The 26971-nt window shown below is 37.8% G+C and overlaps 1 protein-coding gene and 1 long non-coding RNA gene across 6 annotated transcripts in view; one reads left to right on the forward strand and one right to left on the reverse strand.

Annotated features, from left to right (window-relative positions):
• rbm33a (RNA binding motif protein 33a) overlaps positions 1-15223 on the reverse strand; it is a 28636-nt gene extending 13413 nt beyond the window's left edge. For 2 of the 3 annotated variants that reach the window (XM_026361439.1, XM_026361437.1), the window contains exons 1-11: positions 15044-15223; positions 11223-11301; positions 10159-10207; positions 9665-9738; positions 9188-9503; positions 7229-7387; positions 6585-6756; positions 6253-6470; positions 4751-5063; positions 3400-3461; positions 766-895 (exon numbers count right to left, since the gene is read on the reverse strand). In XM_026361439.1, the coding sequence (XP_026217224.1) occupies positions 766-895; positions 3400-3461; positions 4751-5063; positions 6253-6470; positions 6585-6756; positions 7229-7387; positions 9188-9503; positions 9665-9738; positions 10159-10207; positions 11223-11301; positions 15044-15062 (1591 nt within the window). In that variant the 5' untranslated portion in view covers positions 15063-15223. The remainder of the gene's footprint in view (positions 1-765; positions 896-3399; positions 3462-4750; positions 5064-6252; positions 6471-6584; positions 6757-7228; positions 7388-9187; positions 9504-9664; positions 9739-10158; positions 10208-11222; positions 11302-15043) is intronic. The other variant, XM_026361438.1, reaches the window with a different exon arrangement.
• LOC113163104 overlaps positions 14143-26971 on the forward strand; it is a 33899-nt gene continuing 21070 nt past the window's right edge. For 2 of the 3 annotated variants that reach the window (XR_003298871.1, XR_003298870.1), the window contains exons 1-5: positions 14143-14286; positions 16332-16448; positions 18490-18561; positions 20800-20857; positions 21474-21542. This is a non-coding gene — a long non-coding RNA (uncharacterized LOC113163104). Of the gene's footprint in view, positions 14287-16331; positions 16449-17788; positions 18026-18489; positions 18562-20799; positions 20858-21473; positions 21543-26971 lie in introns of those variants that run through there. The other variant, XR_003298872.1, reaches the window with a different exon arrangement.

The following is a 26971-nucleotide window of genomic DNA, read 5'->3' on the forward strand; positions in this document are numbered from 1 at the left end:
TTGCAAAAAGGCCTTTGTAAAACTGAGATATAGCTGGTCTAAAATAACTACCTCTAAGATATTTACGAGTAAAAGGTCTGCGTTAACAGCATTTTAGCACAAATTTGATGTAAAAAACATCAACCATTGCTGCCCACTGTTTAATGTAATACATTTGATTCAATTAATGTAGTACTTAGTTAATGAAGGTTGAACAGACTGAAATGTTGTAAAGCAAGTGTGCAGGACTCATGTTTTTGGGTTGGTTTTTGACAAACATGTAGCAGATGTGCACACTTTGTCTTAATTTACCGTTTCCACTGTCCTTGTAGTATTCGACTAAAAGCGTGCTTTGTATCCACCTCATGAATAAACTCATTTTATGTCAACTTTCCTGTTTCTTTAACACACTGCATTTCCAGTTTGTAGTTAGATGCTAAAGTTTTGAAGTAGATTCTGGGAGAGAGGAAGTCAGTTTTCATGTAGATATGCAATTGCCATTACCTTAATTAATACCTGTCCACTAACTGAATACGTTTGTCTGTCATTATGGGTTATTAAGGTCACAATGATGGAACACTGGAGTCAAATAAATGTACAACACAATAAAGTTTGCAAAATGGTGCTTAGTATACTCTGAAGCCACTATATATACACACATGCATTTACCACGAGTAACAAAGCTAGTGGCATCCCACATAGGCCTACTGCCGGAGGTGATGCTGAATAGGCTTAATATGCTCAGAGAACTTTGTAAGCCCTCTTCCAGCTTGGTGTGAGACTCACCTCCCATATAGAAGGGCTCTCTGTCCTGGGGTCCTTGGGGTGGCTGGTTTCTAAAGGGCTCCATGAAATGTGGTGGCCGTTGGGGCTGACCAAAATTACCAGGCATATGCTGCTGGAAGTCTCCCGGTCCCTAGGAAAACATGAAACTCAGGAATTAAAGGCCACACTGGGAACTTAATAATCACAAACAAATTAAACTAATAAAAATGGGAATTTGTTGTGGAGCATTGCATCAGGCTGGCAGTACTTGTAATTGAAGGGCTAGGGTCATTAAAAAGACGCAGAATCTTGAGTTGTAAACATCAATATGCATGCCAATATTAAAGAAAGCCTTCAGCATGAATTCGAGAGCAAACCCGCATTAATGCTACTTGGGGCTTTGTTGATAAACCTTCTAAAAGCCTGTCTCTAACAAGGAAAGGGTATTTCAGGAGGGGATAAGTGCCCTCATCTTTGTTTCAACCACTCCGCATGTTCGACAGCTTTCTAATCATTGCATGCACACTACTCCCCATCTATCTTCCAAGGAAAACTAGATAACAACCCTTTAATCCCCCCTTGGAATTTGAATCCCCCTCATAACTGTCTCCTTTATTCTTTTAAAACATCCATCTCTGTTGAAAAATTAACCTGCTATTCAACACGTGGCACTTCCACAAATGGGCTGCTTGCCTCCTTCGAGCCTATTGTAAATTACTTAAGATGCTATCGAGGCTTAATCCATCTTTATTCCACTGCTGCGTAGCGGTATTTAGAGAGGTGAGGTGTTAGAAAGCTAGAAGGCCAAAGTCCCAAAAACTTGCTTAACAGAAAGTTAATCAAAGGGGCTTAGAAAGACAGGGGATCACAATGGAGGGCACAATCACACTGTTCTAAAAGGTCAGACAGGCAGATTCGTACAATAAGAGCTCTAGTGTCCATATAATACCTCTAAAATAACGTGGCTCATCCCCACATCTTCTAATCCCTGATAAACAGGCTGCTCAATAAGCAACTGATGCTAGGATACCTCTTAGCAGTAAGGGGATAACCAAGACAAATAATTCAAAGAGGCCAAATGTCACCTATTTAATAAAAAATGGAAATTTTAGCTTGAAGAGATTCTCTCTTTCTGGGCTTCACGTTAACTTCTATGATAAGACAGATGCTTTGTTTTTGGTTTGATACTATTCGCAAATCATAAAAGTCAAGGCTGTGACTGCTAATTTTTGTCTTCAGAGAAGAATAAAATTATTCAAATGTGGAACAAGGGAAAAAAAAGGGATTTCAAAAAAAGTATCGGCTACTTGAAATTAGCGCAATACTGGCAACATTTTCAAATGGTGTGGTTGGTGGTATCTTTATTTCATGAATGTCATTATTTAAACTGATTATTAAGAGAGATTAATATTTCAAAACCAGTCTCCGCCAACAAGAATTTAATGCAGTAATACTAGAGGCTATGACCCCCATTCGCCCGGCCTTTTAACAATTAAATTTGATGGGATGATAATGTATGATAATCATGAGTAATCAGGTGCTCGCTGGTAAATGGAACGTTGCCGGCTGGTATGTCACCTGCATTTCAAATTGTGTCCTTGGCAACAGCAGCCTAAATGTGATTGACAGCTGGGGGATCCAACACTATGCTGTTCATCAGCCCAGTTGTCTGCATGCCCTTCCAACCCCACCTTCGCCTGTCTGATAACAGCCAAAACAGCTCCCTGCTACCATGCTATCAATATCGAGCACCATCACAGATCCCAGGGAACACAAATTATATCGTGTAGACACTGAAGGTTGTATAAAACGCTAAATATACAATTTTTTGACAAAGACTGACTCCTGCATGAAAGCCTGGCTCATGTGCCAACAGGGTTGTAAATCCACATGAATGCAATTGGATGCAGCTATTTTCCAATGACTAATTTGCATAAATCCATATAAAATGCACTTTCCAGAAAGATGTCACTCAGTTCCAGCACCACCTGATGTCTGGACATCATTAATAGAAGGACGAGTAACTTAAGGCACTTTGGCTGACTTGCTGGCATACCATTTCTCTCAATACAGTAATTACTTTAAAGGCATTTCTGTCATCTCTTATATGGGTTCTTTGTGAGTGAAATAAAGGACCTTTTCTTTCAGGAAATCACGGACTTAAGATTCCTTTTCTCTGACGTGAAATTCAGCCTTCAGAATACATGGTTCAAAAAGGCAAGGGGCTCAACCGAGTCCCATCAAACTACCACCATGTTTCATTAATTCAAATACCGTTCAAAAAAGGTCTTCCGTGCCTTTGGGACACAAACTTGTGGAAAGTGAATTTTAATTGGCAGTATATCCTGGTTTCACAATTCCATTATATGCCAAGCTGGCTAGTCTGAGCCCCAGCCCATCCATGAAGAGTTGCTAACTAAGTCCCGCCACTGCAGCCCCAAACCCTAAAAGTCTACAGCCTAAAGCCCCTATCACGCATTTCCAGCCATGCAGCCAGACCCATATCACTGTTTACACATTTGCTTTAACAGTATTTGGCCAGGGCAGGCAATCTAATTGCCATAATGATATTGCCCTCACAAAAATGGATGCTACCCGTGTGGAGAGGGAGAGAAAGTGAGTTGAAAGGGAGGGAGAGGAGCAGCTGCTACTCACAGGGAACCTCTGAGGACCCACAGCAGGTCTGGGCTGGCTCTGAACAGGAGGCATCAAGGGCACTGCAATGAGAGAGAAAGAGAAAGATGGGGGGTGGGTGTCAGTGAAAAAGAAGTGCCATAAGCAGATAGAGGATGGTGATCGCAGATAGGTAGGAAACCATTAGACATCTTCATGCTTAAGGCTGATCCATGAACATACATGTTAAATTTGATCTTTGAGTTTCTCCTCAAATCTTTATATTGCTGGGTAAAGACCAGGGAGCTTAAAGTAATATTAAATACACATGGATTTGCCAAATAAAAGCATATAAGTAATTTACTGTTTAACAATTGGGATAATACTATTAGTTAAATTAATTATTTAAATAAACATATTCAAAATATCTAAATAAAAAATATATTGTATACAAACACATGCACATTAAATCATAACCAAAGGCAATTTCTGACACATGCATACATTGGGGTTTGCGCGTGCGCGCGCACACACACACACACACACGCACACACACACACACACACACACACACACACACACACACACACACACACACACACACACACACACACACACACACACACTTTGCTAACAAAATTTCAATCTTTGCTTGGACAGACAGGGCAGATAAACCCATCTCAGGGAATGAAATAGTGATGCTGCCAGAAAAAAAATGGAGCATAAACCCATTACTGGCTGAGAGAGCTATTCACTTGTCATTCAACCAAACAACAAAATGACATTCTAATCCAGACACCTTTCAGAACAGCATAACTCAGGAAAGCTGCAAACCAAATGGCATCAGGCGCCTAAACTGCAGTTTACACTAACAATTATGATCTTTATACTCTGACCTGATATTATGAAACTTAAAAAAAAAAAATAAAAAAAAAATGAGAGTTTGGTACTAGATTAGAAATAGATTTGTTTAATATATTCATGCTCTTGGAAGAGAGCAGGTAAAGTATTTTAATATGAATATTTAGTAAATCATCTATTTTCATACTGTAAAGGGTAAAATCATTAGCAACCACTTACAAAAGCAAAAATCACAAAAACACATAAGGTTTCACACAACAGATATTCCAATATTTTGTCTTGGCACAGTTGATCATGTTTTTTGTCATTTACTGAGGTGAGTTGTGGATGTAATTAGAAGAGCTTTATTTTTCATAGGTTTCAAGACTGAATGAAACTACAAAATGTAATCATGCACCACTGTGGTGAACCCACAAAACATTGGAAATTACAGGGGTTTTTGTACAGAAGTACATTTAAAAGTATAGTGAGGAGGAGGATGAAGGGGTTGAAGAGCAGCAGGAAGCCTTTGAGTGATTGTATATTAACCTACCTTGTACAGAGGATGAGGTGGGTCCTCTGAAATGGGGGTTAATGTGGATGTTTTTGGGCTGTGGAGGCTGCTGGTGATGCTGTGAGAAGTTGGGTGGCAGGGAGTTCATCATCCGGGGTGGCGGCTCCATCTGGGGTCGCAATGGCGGGGAGCGGTGAGCTACATGTGGGGGGATGAGGGGCTGAAGGGGCTGCTGGGTTAGGGGTCGCCCATGCCCCTGAAAGGGAGGAGGTCCTCTTGGACGAGAAGAGTGGTGCTGCTGTGACTGCACTTGCTGCTGATGATGAGGAGGAGGCATTCGAGATGATGGCTGCTAATTGCAAAGAGATGGGGAAATGGAAAGGAAGGAAAACCAAAACAACCTGTCAAAACAAATTTCCTACTGGGAAGATTCTGATTCTTGAGTCTTGCTTGCAGCCACACAATGGCACAACAAGTCAATTCACCAGCAAGACTGAAAATGGTAACCTTAAATCATTTAGTGAAAGTCTCACCTTAAGATTTACATATATGGACTATACCAACAATGGATGAACAAACTGATAAATATTGGAATAATGATTATACAGTTAAGTGATACTTAAAATAAGTCCCTGATAATTGGCCTGTGTATCTGTTTAAACAACCAACCAACCAAACAAACAAACAAACAAACAAGACACTGACCAAATTAGTCAAGAAGTTAAACATGACTACTACAGTATCTTGTAAGAAGTATGAGCTAATTAACAGCAGTCAGGAGACTGTTTGTGGTGTTGGCATTTTGTCCATCTGCCATTAAATTTTCATTTTAGGTTTTGTTTTGAATTGTACAGCTTATTATCATTAATTAATGCAACCTAAAAAATGAAGAGTTGGAATGAAATGTTATGCAGCCTTAAAGGTATACAATGTATAAATATATAATAATATAAAGGCATATTATTATTTATGCACTATGTTACTTTTGCAATATTTTTGTGTTATTTTGCATTTGTACACTGTATAGCATAATTGCTAACTATGGAACTTCATTCAGTGTTTGAAAAAACAAAAGGTGGAAATGAACATTAACATTATGACCAACAGGAAGGGAAGATGATTATAACTAGTTCAATTGCCAAAGCTAGCAACCTTCCACTTCCACCACAATATTGTGAATCATCATTGGTAGTTCTTTTTATTCAATTACTTGTTATTGAAGTTATTTTTTTATGAACCAATGAGCCATTCAAGGTGATACTGAATAATAAAATGTCACATACAGTATACATACAATACTGTCTAGATTTACTTTAATTAATTAATGACATCTATTGCCTTAGAGGTTTTACAGTGTAGAGGGAGCAGGGGCAAACAAAAGTAAAAGGACATGCAACCTTATCCTAATCACTCAAACAAGAAAATAAAAAGTTAAGCCATTTTAGATGACCTAAGACACTGATATTCTTGTACCACCTTTAGCTGCCCTTGTAAAGAATTGCCTAAGTAATGAATGATTTTATACTTTTAATTTTGTTTACCTGCATGCCCATGTTTCCCATTAAAGGAGGCCTCTGGTCACTCATTCTTCCCCTGTGTCCTCCTCTAAAATCAACCATTCCAAAACCTCCAAAGCCTCCTCTTCCTCTGCTCCCTCGTCCACCTCCTCCTCTCCCCCGACCTCCAAAACGGTTCAGTCTCTTCTGTTGTTCTTGTTCCTCAAACTGCATTAGGTCTTGCTTGGCCTTCTCTGACAGTTCTAACAGATAGAAAAGAGAAATACAGATTTATTGCATTTTCCTGCCAAGGAAAACATAAGCTTGGGATAAAACACAGGTTCTGTAGTGTAGAAGAAGATACTCAAGATTTTTACCTAGTGTTTCAGGGATATTCCTCCTTTTACTGCCTGCATCAGCCAGCCGAACAACAGCGCTATCTGTTCTCTCAGATTTGAACCGTATGCGACCAGACCCTTCATCTTCCTCATCCTCCTCCTCATCTGATTCCTCCTTTGTCTCCTCTTCAGGCACAGCTTCATTTTCAAACTGAAGACATTTTCAAAGTGCATGCAATTTGGCTCAGTAATAACCCACCTAATATGATTGTGTTTTATTTTATCATAGTTTGCAGTGTAACACAAAATTGCCTGTACTATTGTCTAGAGCTGAATTAACTGACGATATAGTTGCTGAGCAACAATTTTAATCTGACCCAAATTTAAGGAAATTAAAAAATATATAATAATAAACTTATCAAGTTCTAAAACTGTAATACTCACTTGCCTTCTTAGTGTTCAAACATGCTGTGAGCTAGTAAGAACAATCAGACACTGTAAAAGGATATCTATAGTTTTAATGAATAATAACTTTTCTGGGACAAATTATTATTGAATCAACTGTTTAATCTATAGTGAAGATAATGGATATCATCTGCTCCATCTATGCTGGGTTTCAACAGAATTTTCTGAAGTAATGCAATTAATCAAAGTATGTGCAAGTATGGAGGGTCTTAGCATACCTCCTCTGTGTCAAAGACCTGGGAGCCCTTTGCAGTGTCTTCCTCCTCCTCTTCCTGCTGCTCTTCAACCCCTTCATCCTCCTCCTCACGGGCCTCTTCCTCATGGACTCCATGTTCATCAACAGGTTCATCATCATAGGAGGTTTGATATTCATCATCCTTTAAAGATCACATGGATAATATACATTGATTACATATGCATTGATCTATTCCTACCAAGCGTCCTATAATAAAAGGCAAACATATAGACAAAGAAAACAGGATGAGATTGAGTAACATCCAATAGAAAACATGGATATATGGTCTGAACTACACCCACGCTGAGTGGGATTAATATTGATAAACTTTCATACTTACAATTAAGACATAGCATTTAAAAAAAAGGCAAAAAATTAGCCAGAGCATAAAAGGCAAACACTGATATATTATGGAAAGGATTTTTGGGAGGTACCATGTAACACCCCCCCCAACCCAAATTACCATAACAGTGGGAGCAAGGCTTCATTACTATTCCTGACAACATTTGAAATTCAATGAGATGTAAATGTTTGACATGATATACAGAAATGCAGGCACAGATTAAAAAAAAAAAAAAAAAAAAACTTTTCTTCTGCTTCAATGATGGTGAAAATATCATTGACTGACTCCACACAAATCACTGACCGCTCTGTAAATTCATGACCCCATACCAAAAATGTAGCACAGATGTAAACATGCTAGGAAATTACTAATATTTCTTTTCCTAGTCCATAACAAAATTCCACCCAACACTACAATCACTTAAAATAATCTTGTATAAACATAATAGTCATTCCAGAAAGGCAACAAGAAAAAAAAAAGGTATAGTTGTGGCCACATGACTGGCAGGAGTTGCTACTAATTCAAGCATCCTATCTGCATGACAAATATTCACTGCTAAATAAAGTCAGACTGTAGGTCATACGATGGTGTTCGCTGTTGCACTCCATTAACCTGCCAAACAACAGCACACATTAATGCAGAAAAGAAAAAAAGAAAAAACGCACTCCGTAAACCAGATGGATGGACAGGATGCCCCAAGGGAACACAACAGCTTAATCCTTTAAACTGTTCCACATAGTACTCACTGAATACCATGGCAAGTAAAATGACAAGGCCAAGCAGTTCAGTGCCCTTGTAAAGAGTTATTTGTCTTACAGATAATACAAATACATATTCACATTAACAGACATTTTCCAAAATCTAAAAACAGGCATCGACTTGTGCTGTCCACCTTTAGTAAGGTCAGTATCTTATCTTTGTTTGGAGAATGGAGGCAGGCTAATATATCTCTGTCAGGTGCCAAGCAGCATCTCACCTTGGTAAATGGACCATAACGGACATATGCACATGGATCTGGTCTTATCTTTGATCCTCTTAGTCTGGGCTAAGAGGGAAGGGAAACGAATAAAAGGGAAACCAACATCAATCATTAGAAAACTGTATAGGGTGTCCTCAGGAAGGTCAATAATCTTTTCACCTGCATGAGACTTTATCAGATCCAGTCTAAAGCCTGAGATAAAGGCCCCCCCCACATTAAACTCTGCCGAATGGCAGCACATCTCCTCAACACAAAGCAGATTCCTACTCCTCCAAAGATACAGGACCCAAGGTCACAATGGCACAGGGATTTGGAGAGCAGAGCATTACCTCCTTCCAAACAAGCTGTCAACACAAACTTTGTCAGCAAGATGGAGAAATTAACTGGCAGGAAGTGATAATGAATCTAAGCCCCCCCCCCAAAGAACAGCAACATACATCTCCCTCTCCTTAATAGATTTCCAATGCAGACTGTGCCCTTACAGAGACAAGAAAACAGATGTTATCTCTTGGATACAATAGGGTTAGACAGAAAAGGGAGTAGGGAGGTTATATGTGTCTGTCTGTGCGTGTGTGCATTCACAGGATTTTACATGTGAGTAAGCAAATGTGATAACTCACTTGAAATTCACCATCTATAGGCTCATTGATTTGAATGTCTAGTATTTCGTCCTGGCAGCCATCTTCACCCTCAGCTAGTTCTCCAGCATAATCCATTTGGTCTTCAGGCATCTCTGCGTTGTCATCCTGGCTGTATTCCTCCGTGTACTCATCTTCCCCCTCTTGCTGGTAGCCTTCCTCCTCTACATCCCCTTCTTCATAACCTTCTGCACCCAGGTTCACAACATCATCTGTGTAGTCAGCTTCCTGTGAGTTGTCCTGCTGGTCAAAGGACGTGACCAGGCTGTATGTGGCATTGAGGCTCACATCCTGACCACTGAACACAAACAAAACGGAAAACAGAAATAAAATATGAATGAGGAAACCTTCGAAACAGGAGATTTTCTTTCACAGCTTTACAAATAAATCCAATAAACTTCAACATATGGCACGGACAATACTGGTTTACCCATAGATTGTATATGAAGATTAGTTTACCTAATATTCACATCTTCATCATCACTTTGTAGAAGGTCATCATTCAGCTCTTCATCAGACACTTCTGAGGGATTCTGAAACAAAAAAAAGGAAAACTTTGTTGTGTTCTTTTAAAATTGTATTCTACTCTACTTAATTTTGTGCTTGAGAGTGAGTGTGTATAAAGCATGGGGGTGGGGGACTACCTCCAACCCCAAAGGATACACTATTCCCATGTGGTGAAGGCAATCTGGACAGGTCAACACAGTTCTTTTTTGTCCACAGTACTTCCTCCTGGTTCACATCAACAGTTCCCCCTGTGGAGGAGCCACCTGCTACAAGTCCACTTCTATTCTCTAAATGTTCTACACTAACACTAACTCATGTTTTGGATGTTATTTTCCTATATCCTGCTTTACGCAGAGAAAACACAGTGACAAGCCAAGTGCTTTTTGGCACCTAGAATGAAATCAAAGTAAACAAAAAAAGTGAGATTCAAAGAGATTTTTTTTTACCTTTTTACCTGATGGCCAATCCTCTTCCAACAAATTCTCTTCTAAATCACTTAAGCAAAAAAGACAAGTTGGCAGAGTCAGATATAGGTGCAGAGGGTTAATTCTCAAGGCATAATCTTAAGGCAGCATAATTAAAATGATTTTAAGTAGAACAATTGGGATAAAATATATCCTTGTTTTAAGGTAATAAAAATGAAAACATTGCAACAACACAGCATTTCTGTTTTCTGGGTATTCTTTGTGAGGAATAAAGATCATGGTATAATATGTAATTATGTTATAATAATTCCCCCTGTATGTACCAATGTGATAACAGTTTTCTTTTTATGTGCCCAATCTCAACCTCAAACTCTAACCAAAGGAACTGGAAAAGGGTTAACAGTTGCAGTGCTCTCTGAAAGACTCTTTAGTCTGAGGCAGTTGGCTTAACAGGGAAACTTTATATACAACTATATTATGTAACTTTGTGATTTTGTTTCTTTAACAGTCCAATTAATTATTTAAAAACACATTGCTTCAAGGTTGATAGCTGAGCAGATTTTCTTTGCTTGTGAAAAGCAGATGTTTTGTGCATATTTTAAATATTATTGCACATTAGAAGAAAACAACTCTCAATTTAAAGAATTAGAATATGACACAAAGCATATAATAATGATCGGTTATTAAAAATACAATGCAAGTCAATGCAATAAAATAACAAGCGGTATTTCCTGTCTCTTCCAAAGGTGTTTTTCTTACTTATTTATACTGCAAAAGACCTGGCTTGCATTATTAGCTGTGAGTAAGTAGTGTACAACAAAGTGAGTACACCCCTGGTTAATATCACTAAATGTTAAGCAATTATAAATCCTGTGCAGACTCTATGATTTTGTGTTAAGCAAAGACCAAGAAGAATCTAGCCAATAATTAAAGTAACTGTAATGAAATGTCCATACATAACGATCTGCTGAAACACAAAACAATACATTAATTTATTAGTGAGAAACCATTACAACAGGCAATGCCTGCATTTTATACAGCACAGCAGTTGTCCTGTAGATATATGAACATAAAAGAAAATGTACCTCTCTAGATCATCATCTTCTCCTCTCCTCCTGCGTGAACGTTCAGCACCAGGTTTGTCATACTCATCAAAGTCATAATCTGCAACACAAAGGCATTTTTGCTTACAGATTTACCCAGAGATAATAATATACTATATGCTAATAGGCTAACTGTCCTAATGGCCGGCAAAATTTGAAATATACATTCTGCTTGTGCCAGCGTGACCCAACTGCACAAACACTATGCATGCTAGCAACATAGTATACAGCAAAGACAAGAACACTATGATTGAATCCAAACTTTAAAAACTATTAGTGAAGTAATTAAAAGCTCTCTAAAGACAAAATGAATGTTTGACCCAAGTTACAGTTGTAAAAGTTTGTGCAGTTTCATAATGTTGACTTACTTGTTCACCTGTTGCTAGTTATTAGGCTTTAACAACAACGTCTTAGAACAGTATTTGTTAACTACTTGCTGCTGCTTGACCATAAACTCATACAGATTGATAAGCTTTCCTAGCCCTACTGGTACTATGAAACTGAATGCATTTACTGGGAGAACATAACAGAGTCAAATGGAAACCCTTGATTGTGATCTGGGGAAAATAATATCAAAAGCAACCAGAACAATGAAACCACAGAAATTACCTAAATTATCCCACATAAAATATGTTCAAAACAATGACAGACTTAAAATATTTAAAAACAGAACTATTTCATATTCCTTTCAACAAAACTGATAACAGAGGCAGTGCCTTTATGATTTACTGAACTTAAAGAGTTTAGTTGCAGTGGCTCCTTATCGTATACAATTTGCCATGGGGGGAAATAACACAAGTATTACTACTACCATTAAAACTAGTTTTGTTGTGTACCAGTAAAACTTGCTGCATGCTTCTCCTGCCAGGCCTCTTAAATGTGTACCAGAACTCTGCAATTTCATGAGTGCAGCCGTGAATTGGACCTTGCACCTGTGTCTTTCACACACACACACACACACCTTGCAGAATGCATTGATAACAGACAACCAATGCATTTATAAAGACCCAAAAAACAACCAGGGAATATAGAAAACAGCACACATACATGTATTCTACAATGCCAAAAGAAAGCCAAGTTGGAACAAAGAATCATCAGCTTTCCAGAGTGAGTGTGCCGAGTACCTCAGCAATGACTGTTACTGTGAGCCAAAATGCACAATACCATGGGTCTCATTTACAATTGTGGCAGGCACGCCTTCCCATGGAGTTGAGATGGTAAGATGTTGAACCAGGCCAAACTTTCCACTAAATGTTGATGTTTAATTTTGGTTCATATCAAACCAATCACCTAAGTCATATATTATTAAGGTTAGCTATGTCCTTGTAAAACACATTATTCTATAAGCACTATCTGTTATACATCAATGTTAACTCAAATCCTATTCATTTAAACCTGTGATTCATAACTCTTTAGAAACCCTTTAGGACCAACCCATCACCACATTCCCAAACTGCAATTTCAATTCATTTTCATATTTATTTTCTACAAAATCTCTTCTATGCGATGCTGTCAGGGACACCAGGTACACAGGAGAAAGGGTGCTGCCACTAGACATGCTCTGCCTTCACCTGCATCTGACAGGTCTCTTCCATCATCCATCATTAAATGCGAAAACATGTACATGGATTTTGGCGTTAAATTTGCCATTGTGTTTTCTTTTTTTTTTACGTACTGACTGGTGATCTCATCAGCTATGTGTGTGTCAATATTGCAGTTGATGCTCACTATACAGATACAAATATAAATAGACCAGCAGTGAACTTCTGTGTCCCTGTGCCTCTGCCAACTGGTGCTTACTGTGGTGGTGCTGCAAAAAATCTCTCTAACTGCTTTTTAGTTGGTTGAAAATTGCTAAAATAAGGAGCACATTTTGTCACTGTGACGTTAAAAAACTATTCCAAATTGTTACTTCTAGACTGGACTACAGTAATACCCTAGTCATAGGATGTCCCAGTAATCCAAAATGCTGCAGCCACAAACTCTTAAGATATGCTGCTATAGACTTAGATTGCTGGGGGACCACCTTTGATGCACTTAGCGCCTCTCTTCTTGTCTCTCGATCTATATATACTCGTATATGTTTTCCACAAAATGTTGCAAAGTCTTAACCTTACAATGTAAACTATATAGGCTATAGACCTATAGGCTTTAGTTTCACTTAGCGAACTCTGGTGCAGTTCTCCTAGTGAGGAGAGTGATGTGTTTTGGTGCGCTTGGATTTTTCTGTGTGTGAAATGAAACCGAACCAAGGAGAAATTGCTACAAGTTTACAAACTCATCAACTGATTCTGACCAAAGCAAACAAATTTTGGTGTGAAAGCACCCTTAGTGTCAAACCACTCAAGTCTTTCTCATCCTACTCAGATATATAAACTTAACCAAGAGAAATGCCACTGAATGATGTTGACCTTGCAAGCCAGGCATCTGTTTCTGCCTGAATATACTGCCAATCATAGGGCAATATAGAAAACATTACTTATAACAATAACATGACTATTTCCTAGCTGTTGTGTTTGTAACAAACTGCAAAAGTAAATACACCACTACCGAGGACAGAGCTGTAGTTTAAAAGTTACCATTCATTATTTTTATTTATACACCTACATTTTTCCCAACTTTCTGGGAATCAGTGATTAAAAATATTTATTTATATTTTAAACTGTATGTTTGACAGGGATGATCTAAACACTGATATTGAGAAACAGTCTCATGAGGGCAACAAGAAAGGGTCTGGTCTACCCTTTGGGTCCTCTGAAGGACCCAGTCTTTTTATCCACATGCTTTCGAGGATACAGCTTCATTGTGTTTACAACGTCATCCCAGAGGTGCCACTAGAGAGCTAATGTGCTCGCAGGCCTGGTGCATTCATTTCACCAACTCACATCACCTGTAAATTTTGAGTACAACTACCAAGTGAAAAATCGTCTGATGACCACTACAACGCAAAGCTAATCAAAATCAACAAAGTAATGCATAATGTATACATACAGACTTACTGAGTTACAACACCGGCGACAAAGCTTGAATATTTAACACTGGGCAGGTAAGTTAGAGTTAAATTATTTTAACAAAACATTACCATCACCCAAATACTTCAAATTAAACAACTGCCTTGTGCTGATCGAGGTTAGCTTTCTCAGGCGTAGGGTATATGCGAAATATTGTCACTACCGTTGCATGTGAGCCCAAAAACCTGACATTACGTGGCCATAATTATATTCACAGGTTTTAAATTTCAGAACAACAATATGACGAACATGAGAGCAATATTACTATTTATCCGTTACTGAAACGCTAAAATAGCCAGGTAATGTTGCTAGCTAACTAACGTTAAATTGCTTATTTGCTAAAGACGTCAGCTAACTCATCTTGATAAATTAGCGTTACTTAAGGTACAACCTCAAACATAAAATTTTCCATTATAAAATAAAAACTTACACTAGGTCACAATTTTCTCCGGGACTTATTTGCTAAGCTAATGTTAGCGGCTAATGCGACTAGTAAACTCTGGTAAATGTACCGTATTGTGCCAAGCTAACATGCATCTTGTTGAGTAGCTAGCTACTTAACGTTACCTGTCAATCGAAAATACCAGCTATGTTTGCTCGAACTTTGTTTACAACCACTGATAACTATTCAAGGTTAACTAACTAACCAACGCTGATGTTAGTGTGTGGCCTACCTATGCAGCCGAGTATTAAACTGCTGCTAACATCAGATAGCCATTTTAGCTTAGCCTAGCCTAGCCCGGCCTAGCTACATAGCTAACATTATCGACAAAAAACACCGACATTACTCACCCTGAGCGTTGGCTGACATGGTACACGGTACGTCTTGCTTGAAGCCTGACTAGCGTTTTAAAACTGGCGATTACATTTAGTATTTCACCATTATAGCAATACAAATCGTGAGACTAATAAGGGAACAATTTCTATGCGGCAATGATTTCTGTCCACGACCAGAGTACAAACATGGCTGACCCCTGGGTGCAGCGATGATGCATTGTGGGAGGGAAACACCAGCTCCCCCGGTCGGTTTGCTGCACGAAAGCGACCTGGTAAACAAACTGGATGATCACCGTGAATCTGGCAAGGATCAGGCGTTTCCTGGTACTGGCTGTGGAAAATACATCAAATATGTTGCCTAATGATTCAACTTTGATTATGTAAACTGCACATATTATGTCTTCTATAGACTAGAAGGCTTGTATGGTTAGAAATCTAGAGGGATTCCTGTAGGCTAGGGTTGAGCACGGCGCTTTAAAGTAGGCTATGAGTACAGGTGGTGCCTTTATGCAAGATGATAAAAACAAAGATCATACTGAACAGCTAAGGGACTGAAGGTAGTCACCATTCCTATTTCATTTCTTCCTTATCGAGCAAATAATTCACAAAAAGGTATTTCGACTATAATTATTTATCATTATTTTTCAAAACAATGTCATAACAGAGCTTTCATGGCATATTCTTTCATGATTTCAGTCTGTCAGAAAGTGTAGATCATAAGAACTTTGAGATTAGGTCATGGAAATAAAATATCATTGCTTTATACACATTAAGCAATGGCATTAGGACATTAAAGACAAGTTTGGCCCTGTCATGTAGGGTTACTGAAACCAGTCAGGATTTACAGAGGAGAAATAATATAGATTGTTTCTACAATGTTTTTGATCTACCAAGCAATTCACTTTTAATGTGAGTGGTCTGACAAGGACATGAGTTTGATGCAGCTGTATAAACAGAACATAGCTAGAAACTAACTAACAAAATAACCAGTCAAAGAAAAGCTTTATATTTGATGGTCTGTGTTTAAAAGTCTGTATATTGGTATGCTTCTCCTTGGAGTTTGGACTTCACTATAATTGTGTGATTGCTGTGTTTCTTTTTGTCGATCTATGCAAAAATGAAAGTAACACTGAACTCAATATTTCCATGACAATAAATGTTTGCACTTTTCAAATCATTGTTACTTTGACTGAAATTCAAATTGCTGCCTAATCTTTATTCAAGTCACTCCATTGATTTTTTCTTCCATGTAAGGTCAAATGCTTTTAATCTCTTACCAGTTTTTTCCTCTTTCATGGTTAAGGTCTGGGAGTCAAAGTTGTTGTCTGAGTCTACAGTTTGACTACAGCTGAATTCTAACTCCCAAATTCCTCCTGGGCTGACAAACGTCAACAAAGACCCTGAGAGACACCAAAGAGAGGTGAGCAGTGAACTAGAGCCTCATTGTATTGGCTCATTATGGGGTCCCGCAGCGAGGAAGAAGCTATTTTGTAGCACCACAAGGTCAATATCTGAAAGCCAGGGCAATGGAGGGGATCAGCCATGAGATTTTTAATTTGAGAAAGCGTAAAGGGAATTTCTTAGTGAAAGACTGTGAATTCTAATGAACTATGGGCAGAGTGTAGATTAAATGTTGAGTTGGCAAATGTTTGTCTTTTCTTTTTAAAAGTAATGTAAATGAAATGTATCCACAGTACTACAAACTATCACACATTCTTTGCATGTCATGTGCAGTTGCTCGTGCATTCAAGTTACATATTATTGCCAAGCCAATATATATCATATCAACATGTACCTCATTAAATATCCACTCTAAACAGCTGTTTCCAAAACTGTATGGGATATTTCTATTCTGCCTGGATTCACTTTCCCAGGAATTTTGATTTTACTTCCAAATAGATGTGAAAAGGGGAGCTGTCACATTCTATTATGGTGACCTCAATGATTCTGTGCCCTATCCAAATCCAGCGGTTTTCCATAACAATGCAAATTAAAGGGTGCAAAGCTGAAGGAGACAAGACTTGTTATTTTCCATCTAAAGGACAGAGGTTCTTTACAACAAACTTGTCTGTATGCCTTTTGTAGACTGACCGAATTTAAATGCCAACTTGGACATTATTTTGAATGAGACAATACATTTTTTGCTGTTGTGGGGATCTGCAGCTGTCTTGAGAAAATTATACTGGGGATGAGGACTGGGAGTGTTTAGTCCAGCAATAGATTATCTATCTATCTATCTATCTATCTATGTCAATCATCATACAGTCACAGTATATTGTAATATAATAAATATATACAGTACATGATATGGACACAATGGCTGCCACATATATCAGTGGCATCTGTACCTGGTGCCTACGATTTATAGAAATGGTACCAGTTACAGGGCGACATTAAAAATGTCTTTATAACCTGAGGTGATATTTGTATGATTTGTACATATTATCGGCCTGTATGACACCCTGCATGTCTGCCATTTTCCTAGAGCACAAAGGCTGCAGTTAGTGACCCACATCTTAGTGCAGTGAACTGCTTAAATCAGACTGTTGTTTTATTCAGTGCACTGTCAACACACTGCTGAGGGGGAGGAGGGGCGGAGGTGCCCACTTATCGGCCGTTGTGATTGGATGCTAGATTCGGCTCCTCTTCGCCATTGGCTGCTCGCCGTGTCACTCAGGATCTGTTATTATCGCTTCCCGCGCCACTCGGCGTGCACGCGCAGGACAAGCACGTACCCGCTTGCTTGGAGACTGTCTGGAGTCTGTCTGAATATGATCAAATTGGAGATGGACTTTTACATTTGCTCATTTACAAAGAAGCTGCCGGTCGGAATTGGGTTTTATTTTTTATTCTTTTCCGCTCTTCTCCTCCTCAAACGCCTTCACCCACGACTCGCCACGCTTAGACAAAATCTTTGTTTTTTTTTTTTGTAGGTAAACGCTGTGAAAGTTTTTTCTTCTGCAGTCTGTCAGCAGACAGCTCTTTATCCACAGGCAGGTAAGGCAGGCGCCAGAGTGCAAGTTACCAAATATACATGGATACTGCAGCGTTCACCCGCTGCCACAACAGAGGCTTACTTGTGGAAATGAACTGTGTCTTTCCGGTGAAAATTACCCCGTTGTACCGTAACATCATTGTAGCAGTACGTTTCCTCATTCCGTGTGAAGTCCACACAGCAGCTGTTTGTTGTGGACGCTCGCCCTCACTCACACTACTTCAGGAGGATGCGCAGGTGACTCACCTGTGCTGACGTGAGGTTGCTGATTAACTCCACGCTCTCCTGAGCTACCTGTTACTCAGCAGACACCTGCTAATAAAGCATACGACCCCCTATAATTTGTGAATCCAAAGCACAGAACAATATCTTTGTCATGCACACATGCAGTTAACTAATCGGAGCCAGTCTGGGTGAATGTGTCTGAATGCTCTTTTCTTTTCCTGTCCATGTTTCTGCTCTGCAGAAGATCTGCCGGCAGCCCGGAGTTCAAGAGGAGTGCACCGTCCACAAAAGCAGCATGCACTAGCACAAAAAGGTTGGTTACTGTACACAATCTGGGTTAAGAAAGGGGCAGTGGCACTGTCACTTTTTTAGCTTTTGCAGAGGTTTAATATAGTTATTCAGGCTGTTGTCAGGTTTGTCACAGTTGCATCTCTCACTACCAATTTTAAAAACATATTAAAATTGACTATACAATTCTGTTTTTTGGATTCACCAAGTTTTTAGTAATTCCTTTTCAAGCTTCGAACTCCAGTAATCCTTTTTTCAAATTGCCCATGTGTCTGCAGTCTGCTGTCTTGAAGGCTTACTACATTTAAATCTATAGCTATGATGCAAATAATAAAATGTAATTTTACATTTAGTCATTTGACAGATGCTGTCACCCAAAGCAAGTTCATCATCACTTAAAGCACAAAAAATTATAGACGTTTCATGCATTGTTTTTACACCTCCTCTGTAGGTCAGCCATGCATATTTGGTATATTTGGCAAAGTTGTGACCCTCTCTTGAATTCTGTTAGAATAGTGCTGTCTTGTTTAGTTTACGAAGTTATTCACAGTACTGCTACCTACCCGAATTAATTAGCTATTGCTTATCAAAAGTTTAATGGCAGGGTAAGTTGTGCTGACAGTGGTCTTTTGACCGTAACATACATTTGTATTTATTTTTTTACCCTATATCACATTTTTTACGTGAAATAATAATTCTTTTTGGACTTTTATGTCATTGTGTGTACAGGTCAATGTATAGGAATGAAAATGTTGCTTTAAGATTTAACTAGACCCACTATGTACAACAGTGAATGTGTACCTGATCTGCTGCTGCTTCATCCATCAGACTCGTCTAGACGCTTTTGCTAGGTCACTGCAGTTGTCTGCAGACAGTGTAGTCATATGACTTGGCGGAGCCCCCCCCCCCCATCTGTTCTTTTGGGGCAAGATGGCTGCTATAGAATTGTTGTTGCCCGTGACGTATATGAATTAATGTGACGAGGAAAAAAAAAAGTGGAAAGTAAGGCGATGCATCATGAAATGTAATAGACATCAACTAACTGAGTGTATGCTGCACAGGAAGGGGATAGTGGATAGTAGGGTTTGTGACCCAAAGATGTTGTTTATCTGATAATTATTTTATCACTCGTCTCCATCCTTGTGTAAGCGTAACCTACTAACTACATAGTTCCAGTTATTTTAATCTCAACTTGATGGATGTTTTTTCCCCTCATTTCTCTACTGCTGTGTCTGTTATTGGAACGCATGGTAGCCATTTTGTCTGATACATCACTGCCAAAGGCTTGCAGTGTATGCCACAATTTGTTGTGCACAGCCACAGTGTGTCCACATGTTATCTAAATGCCTAAACTATCATGTCGATATATTATTTTATACCATCTTCGGAAATCCACCTTCTTGTGAAGACACTGTATCTGTTGAATATACTGACAGTATGTCTTGCTTACTACACTTGTGGTTATGTCTTTAAAATATAGTATCTTGCACGCATTTCGAAATAAATAAAAAGCTATTGCATGTAAGTATCAGAATTTCTTCACATTGCAATGGCCACGGTGTGAACACAAATATAATTCTATGCAGTTTGAATGTTGTTGAAAATAAAAATAGCAGTTTTAGTATTTTAAGAGTTAGGTAACAAGTGGATTTTGTACTGATAGCTTACAAAGTAATCGAATCACTCTCTTCATTCTCAGAAGTGTAGCAAATTGAATTTCTTACCAGTTGAAAGGAAAGGCAATATGTAACGGGTTACATATTAGGTGTTATTAATTTTTTTTCTCGCAGTTTAGTTGCTTAGACTCAATTCATTGCTTTAGTAATAATCAGTGAAACTTATCTTAATACCATCTTTACTATTGACCAGTGATATGCCTTATCTCTTATTTTCAGAGGAGGTTTAGTATTTTAAGCAGCAACCAGCATGAGTAGATTTAATGAAATGCTACTTCACTTTAAGCAAAGGAAAGATTTCACATAACTTTTTACAGCATTTCATAGCCCCCTATTTCACTGAGGGAGGGTACAAGTAATTTTGCTTCCAGAAGTGCTCCAAGCTTTACTTTGACATAGCATGTTACTTTCACTCAGTGATTCTGTGATGTTTATCTGTTTGTATCAGTGACCAGCCTGGACAGATCTCTTTATTACTCTGCTGTCAGACATCTCCTTTAGTCTTGTCTTGTCATATTTGTTAATGGTTTTGATTCTGATTTCAGTGGAGCGCACAGCCACACTTAAAACATGTTGTATCTTTGCAGGCCTGTCCCAAATATGATCCAGTCTCTGACAAAAATGATTGGAATTGCAGTCAAAAAGGTAAGAAAGTGGAACGAGACATACATTTCTCTTGCGGTAACTTATTACACTTACACTTTGCTTTATAGTCATAATTTAGCAAATATTGATTGAAATATACTTCTGAGGTTTCTGCTACACAGTGTTTGTGTATCGTAGATGTTTTTGTATTTATTTACTTTAACTTTATTTGTAATACATTGACTAAAATAATAAATCGATGATGATTGTGCGATCACTGGTGCTTGTAGGAATATTACACATTAAATTTGAGAAGAATTAGGACATTATTCCTAATATATGTAGTCGGTATTAGATATTCACTATTCTCAAGTAATTATAACAGCAAATAGGTACAGTTATGTAACGCAGATATCTTTACTGTAAACTACCGTAAACACTATTTATTTCTGATCGAGATCCTTGTAACATACACAATTTAATATTTATTTTTATATTATAACTTTCTCAGTGCAAATTAGTTAGAATGTTTTACCAGTCAGATCTCCAGCGCTATAAACCAAAATAAAAATGCTTTTGAATTTAATATTTTCTCTTATGTTTTATTCCTGTTATTTTCCTCTTGACAATATAATGCCACACAGCTGGGTGTTAATGTCTTTGTCTAATTTTACAGGACATCCATAGTATCCTGCAGCCTGTCATACCTTAATGTCTTTGACGCTGGAGTGTGTCTGCCCAAATGGTAAGATCTGTGTTGACCTGTTCATTAAAGCACATTTGGGCATGTTTAAAGTTGAGAAAAGCAATTCTAGGAATGCTTTAAGGTGCTGCAGTGAGTGAATGTGATTGCCTGAGGGAAATATCAGTCCACTGCACACACCAGGATTTACAGAGGTTGAGCTCTGGCTTGCAATGCCAATTCTACATGATATGATGCTCAGAAATTGCGAATCAAATTCAATGCTGTCATTCACTCGTCAGCAGCAATCATTTTTTATTAACAAATTTTTGATCTCTTCATAAGATAATCATAGATATGGATCTCGTAACTTTCACTTGAGGCTTAGTCGGAAAATGCTGATGCAAGAAGGGCTCTGAATGTTCATCCCTTCTTTCTGTTTGCTCATTGTCTCCACCCACAGTGCAGTCACGAGGTCTAACATCAGGATGATGTCTGAAGAAAATAGGTTTTCAAGTAGACTCTAATAGTTCATGAGCTGTAATGCAAAGATTTTGTGGGTTATTTCTGTGCACATACAGTAAAATTTAAGCATGCACGAAAGCTCAACAGCACCTGCCATTGTCTGTTGTCAAGGGTGGGTTGTTTATCTCACCAGTCTATGCTGCGTAATGACGCAGTATCCTTTGACATTGGTCTGGCATATTTTAAATCAAGGCTTTCACTGTATTTTAAGGAGGCTCCTGGCAGTCTGCCAAGACATGGATCCATTTGCCTGTTCCCTCCTAAGAGCACAACTGCACAGCTGTGGCCCTTATAGGGTCCTAGCCATTGATAACTCAAAGCCCGCAGCGTCCATTTTAGGTTTTAGGCACTGGTGAAAGAGATGAACTGTGCCATCGCTTGTAGATATAGAAATAAGGACTTGCAGCGTAATTTTGTCGATAACAGAAATCAGCACAACATTTGAGGAGTGAACAGCTTCTAGTGGAACTTATCTGAAAATAAACTACTATATGAATTTAACAGATTGTAGCTTTAGTTTTTGGGAACTCCACCGAAACAACAAAGTTTTATTTGTATAGTATTTTGATTTTATGACATCATCTTATTTTATTCTCATACTTTTTAACTGTCTTGTTTTGCATTTGCTACGTTTGCTAGTGGTGCAATATATAGTAAAAATGCTAAATTATTAAATATTTAAACTAAATGTTAAAGTAATACAATTCTCCACATTTAATAATAGATTACGATAATATTAACAGTAAAAAAATGTAATGTAATATGAAACATAGTGTGCGATGAACAGTTTCTTTTGTTTGTATTGCTTGTATTTTATTGTAAAAATAATCAAAGCTAGAAGTTAATCAGAGGTTAAGTAATGTATTATTGTATTTGGATTTAAAAAATCTAAAGCTATGGAAAGTTGAAACTGAAAAAGAACCTTGAGAAAATAAAATGCTTTTTTTATGGCGAACCCGGCATCATAAGCCTAATTTTATTTAATTGTATTATTGTTTATCAGATTTTTGTAGTAATAAACAACATTTACATATTTAGTATGATCAGATTATGCGTATATTTCCAATTTATCTAATTATTTTTAGTTTGCAAACATTTGTGGAATTGGGCACGAAAACATTTTACAAGTCACAAAACTAACGATACACTTATATCTAGGTATATTAAATGTAATTAAGATTTTAGTGGATGCTTATTATGGATATAGAAAATCATGGCGACCACAGCATTATAACTCTGTATTTGTTCATTATATTGCATTAATTGAAATTTAAAAAGTGATCAATATATCTTTTCATAATTATGTTTCTCTAAATGTACTTTGAATTGAAGTTTTCCCATTGTAATGTTTATTTGAAAATATTGTAACCTGACTCACTGAAAGGTTTAAGTGACCTTTACCCTGCTGAATACTCGTTTTCGTCCAGTGTTAACGCCTCATGTGAAAGCCAGACTGTGTTCTGATGCCACGTAGCACAACAGTGGCTGTCAGTAACATATTAAGCTGGCTCTCTGGTCTGTAGCTACCAAAATAGAGGGGGAAAAGACATGTTTTGGGGTGTCATGAGGAAAAGAGGCACGTCAGAAATGCTAAGCCTGCAGATTAATGGCAGATTGAATAAGTTTATTTATTCATTTATTTATTTATTTACTTGCTGTTTTCTTATAGATTTTTGTAGTTTGGTCAAAACAAATAAATTTTACTTCAGCAAATCCTAAGTTCCACCGATGCAAGAAGACGATATAGACATTTCACGTTTTAATTTCGCACATTAAAACGTAATTATTGTCAGACTTGTGAATTGAATCCTGATTGTATTAAATCATAATTTGTATTGATACTAAACCACAAACGCTTTTGATATTATTCCATATTGTTTTTTGATATTCAGAGCTGATATTTCTTTTGAGCTAAATCTTTCTCTTATACTGTATTCAACATATCTTAATAATAGAATAATAATACGGGGGACTTTATGAGTGGATTTAGCAAACTATCAGAAATGTCACACATAGAATTCATCTTGAGTCAACAGAAGGAATTTTGCCTGGAGATGGCAAACCTTTGTTTATCATTAACACATCCAAAGTCAACACAGCACTCACCTCACTTTAAACTGCAGCCACAACATCAGTATCAGCCTCACATGAATATTAAATCCTAATCAGAGGAAGGCTGCCTTGTTGAAATTGCACAGTGGCTATACTGTAAATGTCAATTGTTAAAACTGTTATTTTTGAGCTTTGTGAAAGGTAAGTAAATAACCTGCGTTTGTTCAGTGAAGTGTGAACGTTGTGTGTTGCCTGCGTTTGTTTCCATTGTTTGTAATCCACCCAGTTTTAAAATGTACACATGCAGCATGTCCATTCCCATTCAGCTGGGTAGCATTTACAGCTTCAGTACTTCCTGTTTTCATTTGACTGTAAATCAGCTAGCGACTTTTGAATTAAGTGTGCTCATCTATAACACCCTCATAAATGCTACAAAGAAGACTGTAGGCCTGGTTGACCACAGTCTGACTGTACTGCAAGGTTGCATGTCTGTTTAAGCTGAAGATTATCCTGAACAAGTACTTAGTTACTGGGACAAAACTTTTGATCTGAGATGAACATGCTTTTTACTTAACTCTTAACTCTAGCTGAGTCCTCAGCACGTGGGAAGTATATACAGTATGTTTTGTTGGACTGAGATAAGGCTAATAAAAAGAAGTTGTCATGTCTTCTAAGTTGTCTTTTTCCAGTGATGTGTTGCTTTTGCTGCACTGTGCTTCATGAAGTGACTGGGTTAACCTTTCCATGATCAAATTTCCAGATATCAGATTGCCAGATACTATTCAGCTGTGTTATGAAAGGTTGAAAGTGCATTTTAGGGCCTGATCGTGATATGGTTGGAGTCTAAAGAAGAATTTTAATTGATATGGATACATGGTTATTTGTTCATGTGAAATGTCATTACAGTTGTGCAATAAATGAACAGTTCTTATAGTGCGTGTAAGACGTTAATTCTGTCCTCTGCCTGGACTGATTTCTAGTAAAAAGTAGAAGTTAATTTCATTCATCTTCAGTCCGCTAAGCAAGATTTTCTTGTTTTCATCCCAAAAATTCTTGATCTTTTGTAACTTGAGGCATTACATTAGAAAGTGTGAAGTTATACCTTCTATCTACAGCCTTGCTTAGTTTAATCTCAGGTATGAAAAAAATTAAATATTGTAGCAACTTTTAAGGATACCAATACTGTATTTGGCATGTAATAGTATGCCTGGGTTTTAAATTCAGGCATCCTAGTTTTTATGTCACCAGTAAGGTGGTTTCAAAATCATATGGACACAAGGAGCTTAATTTAAAATTTTATATTCTTTGATTAGTCTTGTTTTTCCATATGTCTAATAAGTGTGTATAAACAAGGATGCTAACATGTACCAGCATTAAAATTTCCCCAGCTGCGGGGCTTTAAAAGTTCCTTCTAAGTCAGATATGTGAGACTTGAGGGTGTGCTTGCATTTTTCCCTAATTGGGGCTTATTTTAACACACCTGGAATACCTGCTTTTACTTTGCCATTTGACCTTTTGTGAATTAAGACAGCAAGACAGAGTTGGGGCTCGTCAATCCTGTCCTACATCATAGCAAGAAGAGGCTGCACCATGACTAATTAGTAAATCTCACTTCTCTCTGAGGTTAAAAATGATTTCCTTTGCAAAAAGGATGGGGGTTGATGAGTAAATACCCACCTGCACCAAGTTGCAGTAACCTAATAAGTCTCCCTGGACTTTGAAAGTGAATATTTCATATTCTCACTGATCTCTAACAGCTTTTCTGCATGTCTCATACTTGACTCTCCATAAGCCATCTAAGATGGTTAAAGGGGAAACACAGACTGCAGGGTCTCTCTCCTGTCACACAATGGTGTGGAGAGGTCAGGCCTAATGAAGTCGGGGGTGTGACCCCTAGTATTTTGTGACTTTGCATGGGCCCCCATCCCACCGCTGCAACCATGCCGGTTAATCCCTTTTTGATCCTAATTGATAGGCATTAACATGATCCTTATCCAGGAGCTGTGTTTTGTCTTCCACAGCCTTTCTCTGTGGGTGTCAGTGACAGAAAGTGTGAAAGTGTTAAACCAAATGTGAAATTGATATTTTTCATGTTTGTGTGCTTAAAATCTGGCTGTGTTTCTAAACACTTACACATGAGTGCTCAGTGTTCAGGGTTTCTCCTTTAAGGCTCTTAATGGGACTTAGCACATGACCTCTAGAATCCGACTGTGATGTGAATGGTACCAGCCCATATACAGTTTGTTTTTCTTTTAGTCCTTTCATCTTCATCACTAGGTGATTACTGACTTTAATTGTTGACTAATTGCCCTCTCTAAATTGTTTGCACGGACTTAAAGTCTGGACAGGTCACTTTTATGAAAGTGCAGGTGTTGAATCAGGTCCCAAGAGATTTTTTAAGTAATAGTTCACTTCTTTTTTTTTTTTTCTTCAAATAAAATTTTGTTGAAATGACCATGAATTGGTATTCAGTTTACACTGATATGTGTTAATGTTAATTATGGATTTCTATTGATGATCATGATTGATGAAACCTTTTCAGTCTTTTCATTGCCTCCCACAGATAGTCTGTTATTAGCTTTTCTGGTTTATTACAGCACCTGGAAATGTTAATCCACTTAGTAAACTAATTTCAGGATACAGTGTTAATAACTATTACTAAACATTTAGCACAAAGTTTTAGCTATATTAATTTTAACATATTTCATCATTATTGCATGTTGCTGACATCAACCTGTCTTCAGTTTGTCATCACTTTGAGAAATTTGATTATAATAAAAGCAAGCCCATTTATGAACTCCTATCTTTTACATTTTCTAAAATCATAGAAATGGTACAATTTGTATTTTGGAATGACAGTTATTTTAGGCATGATTATGTACTATGATTAGTTTTTATCTCTATATTCAGGGTTT

This window comes from Anabas testudineus, chromosome 2 (assembly GCF_900324465.2).
Source record: "Anabas testudineus chromosome 2, fAnaTes1.2, whole genome shotgun sequence".
In the NCBI taxonomy this organism is placed as follows: domain Eukaryota; kingdom Metazoa; phylum Chordata; class Actinopteri; order Anabantiformes; family Anabantidae; genus Anabas; species Anabas testudineus.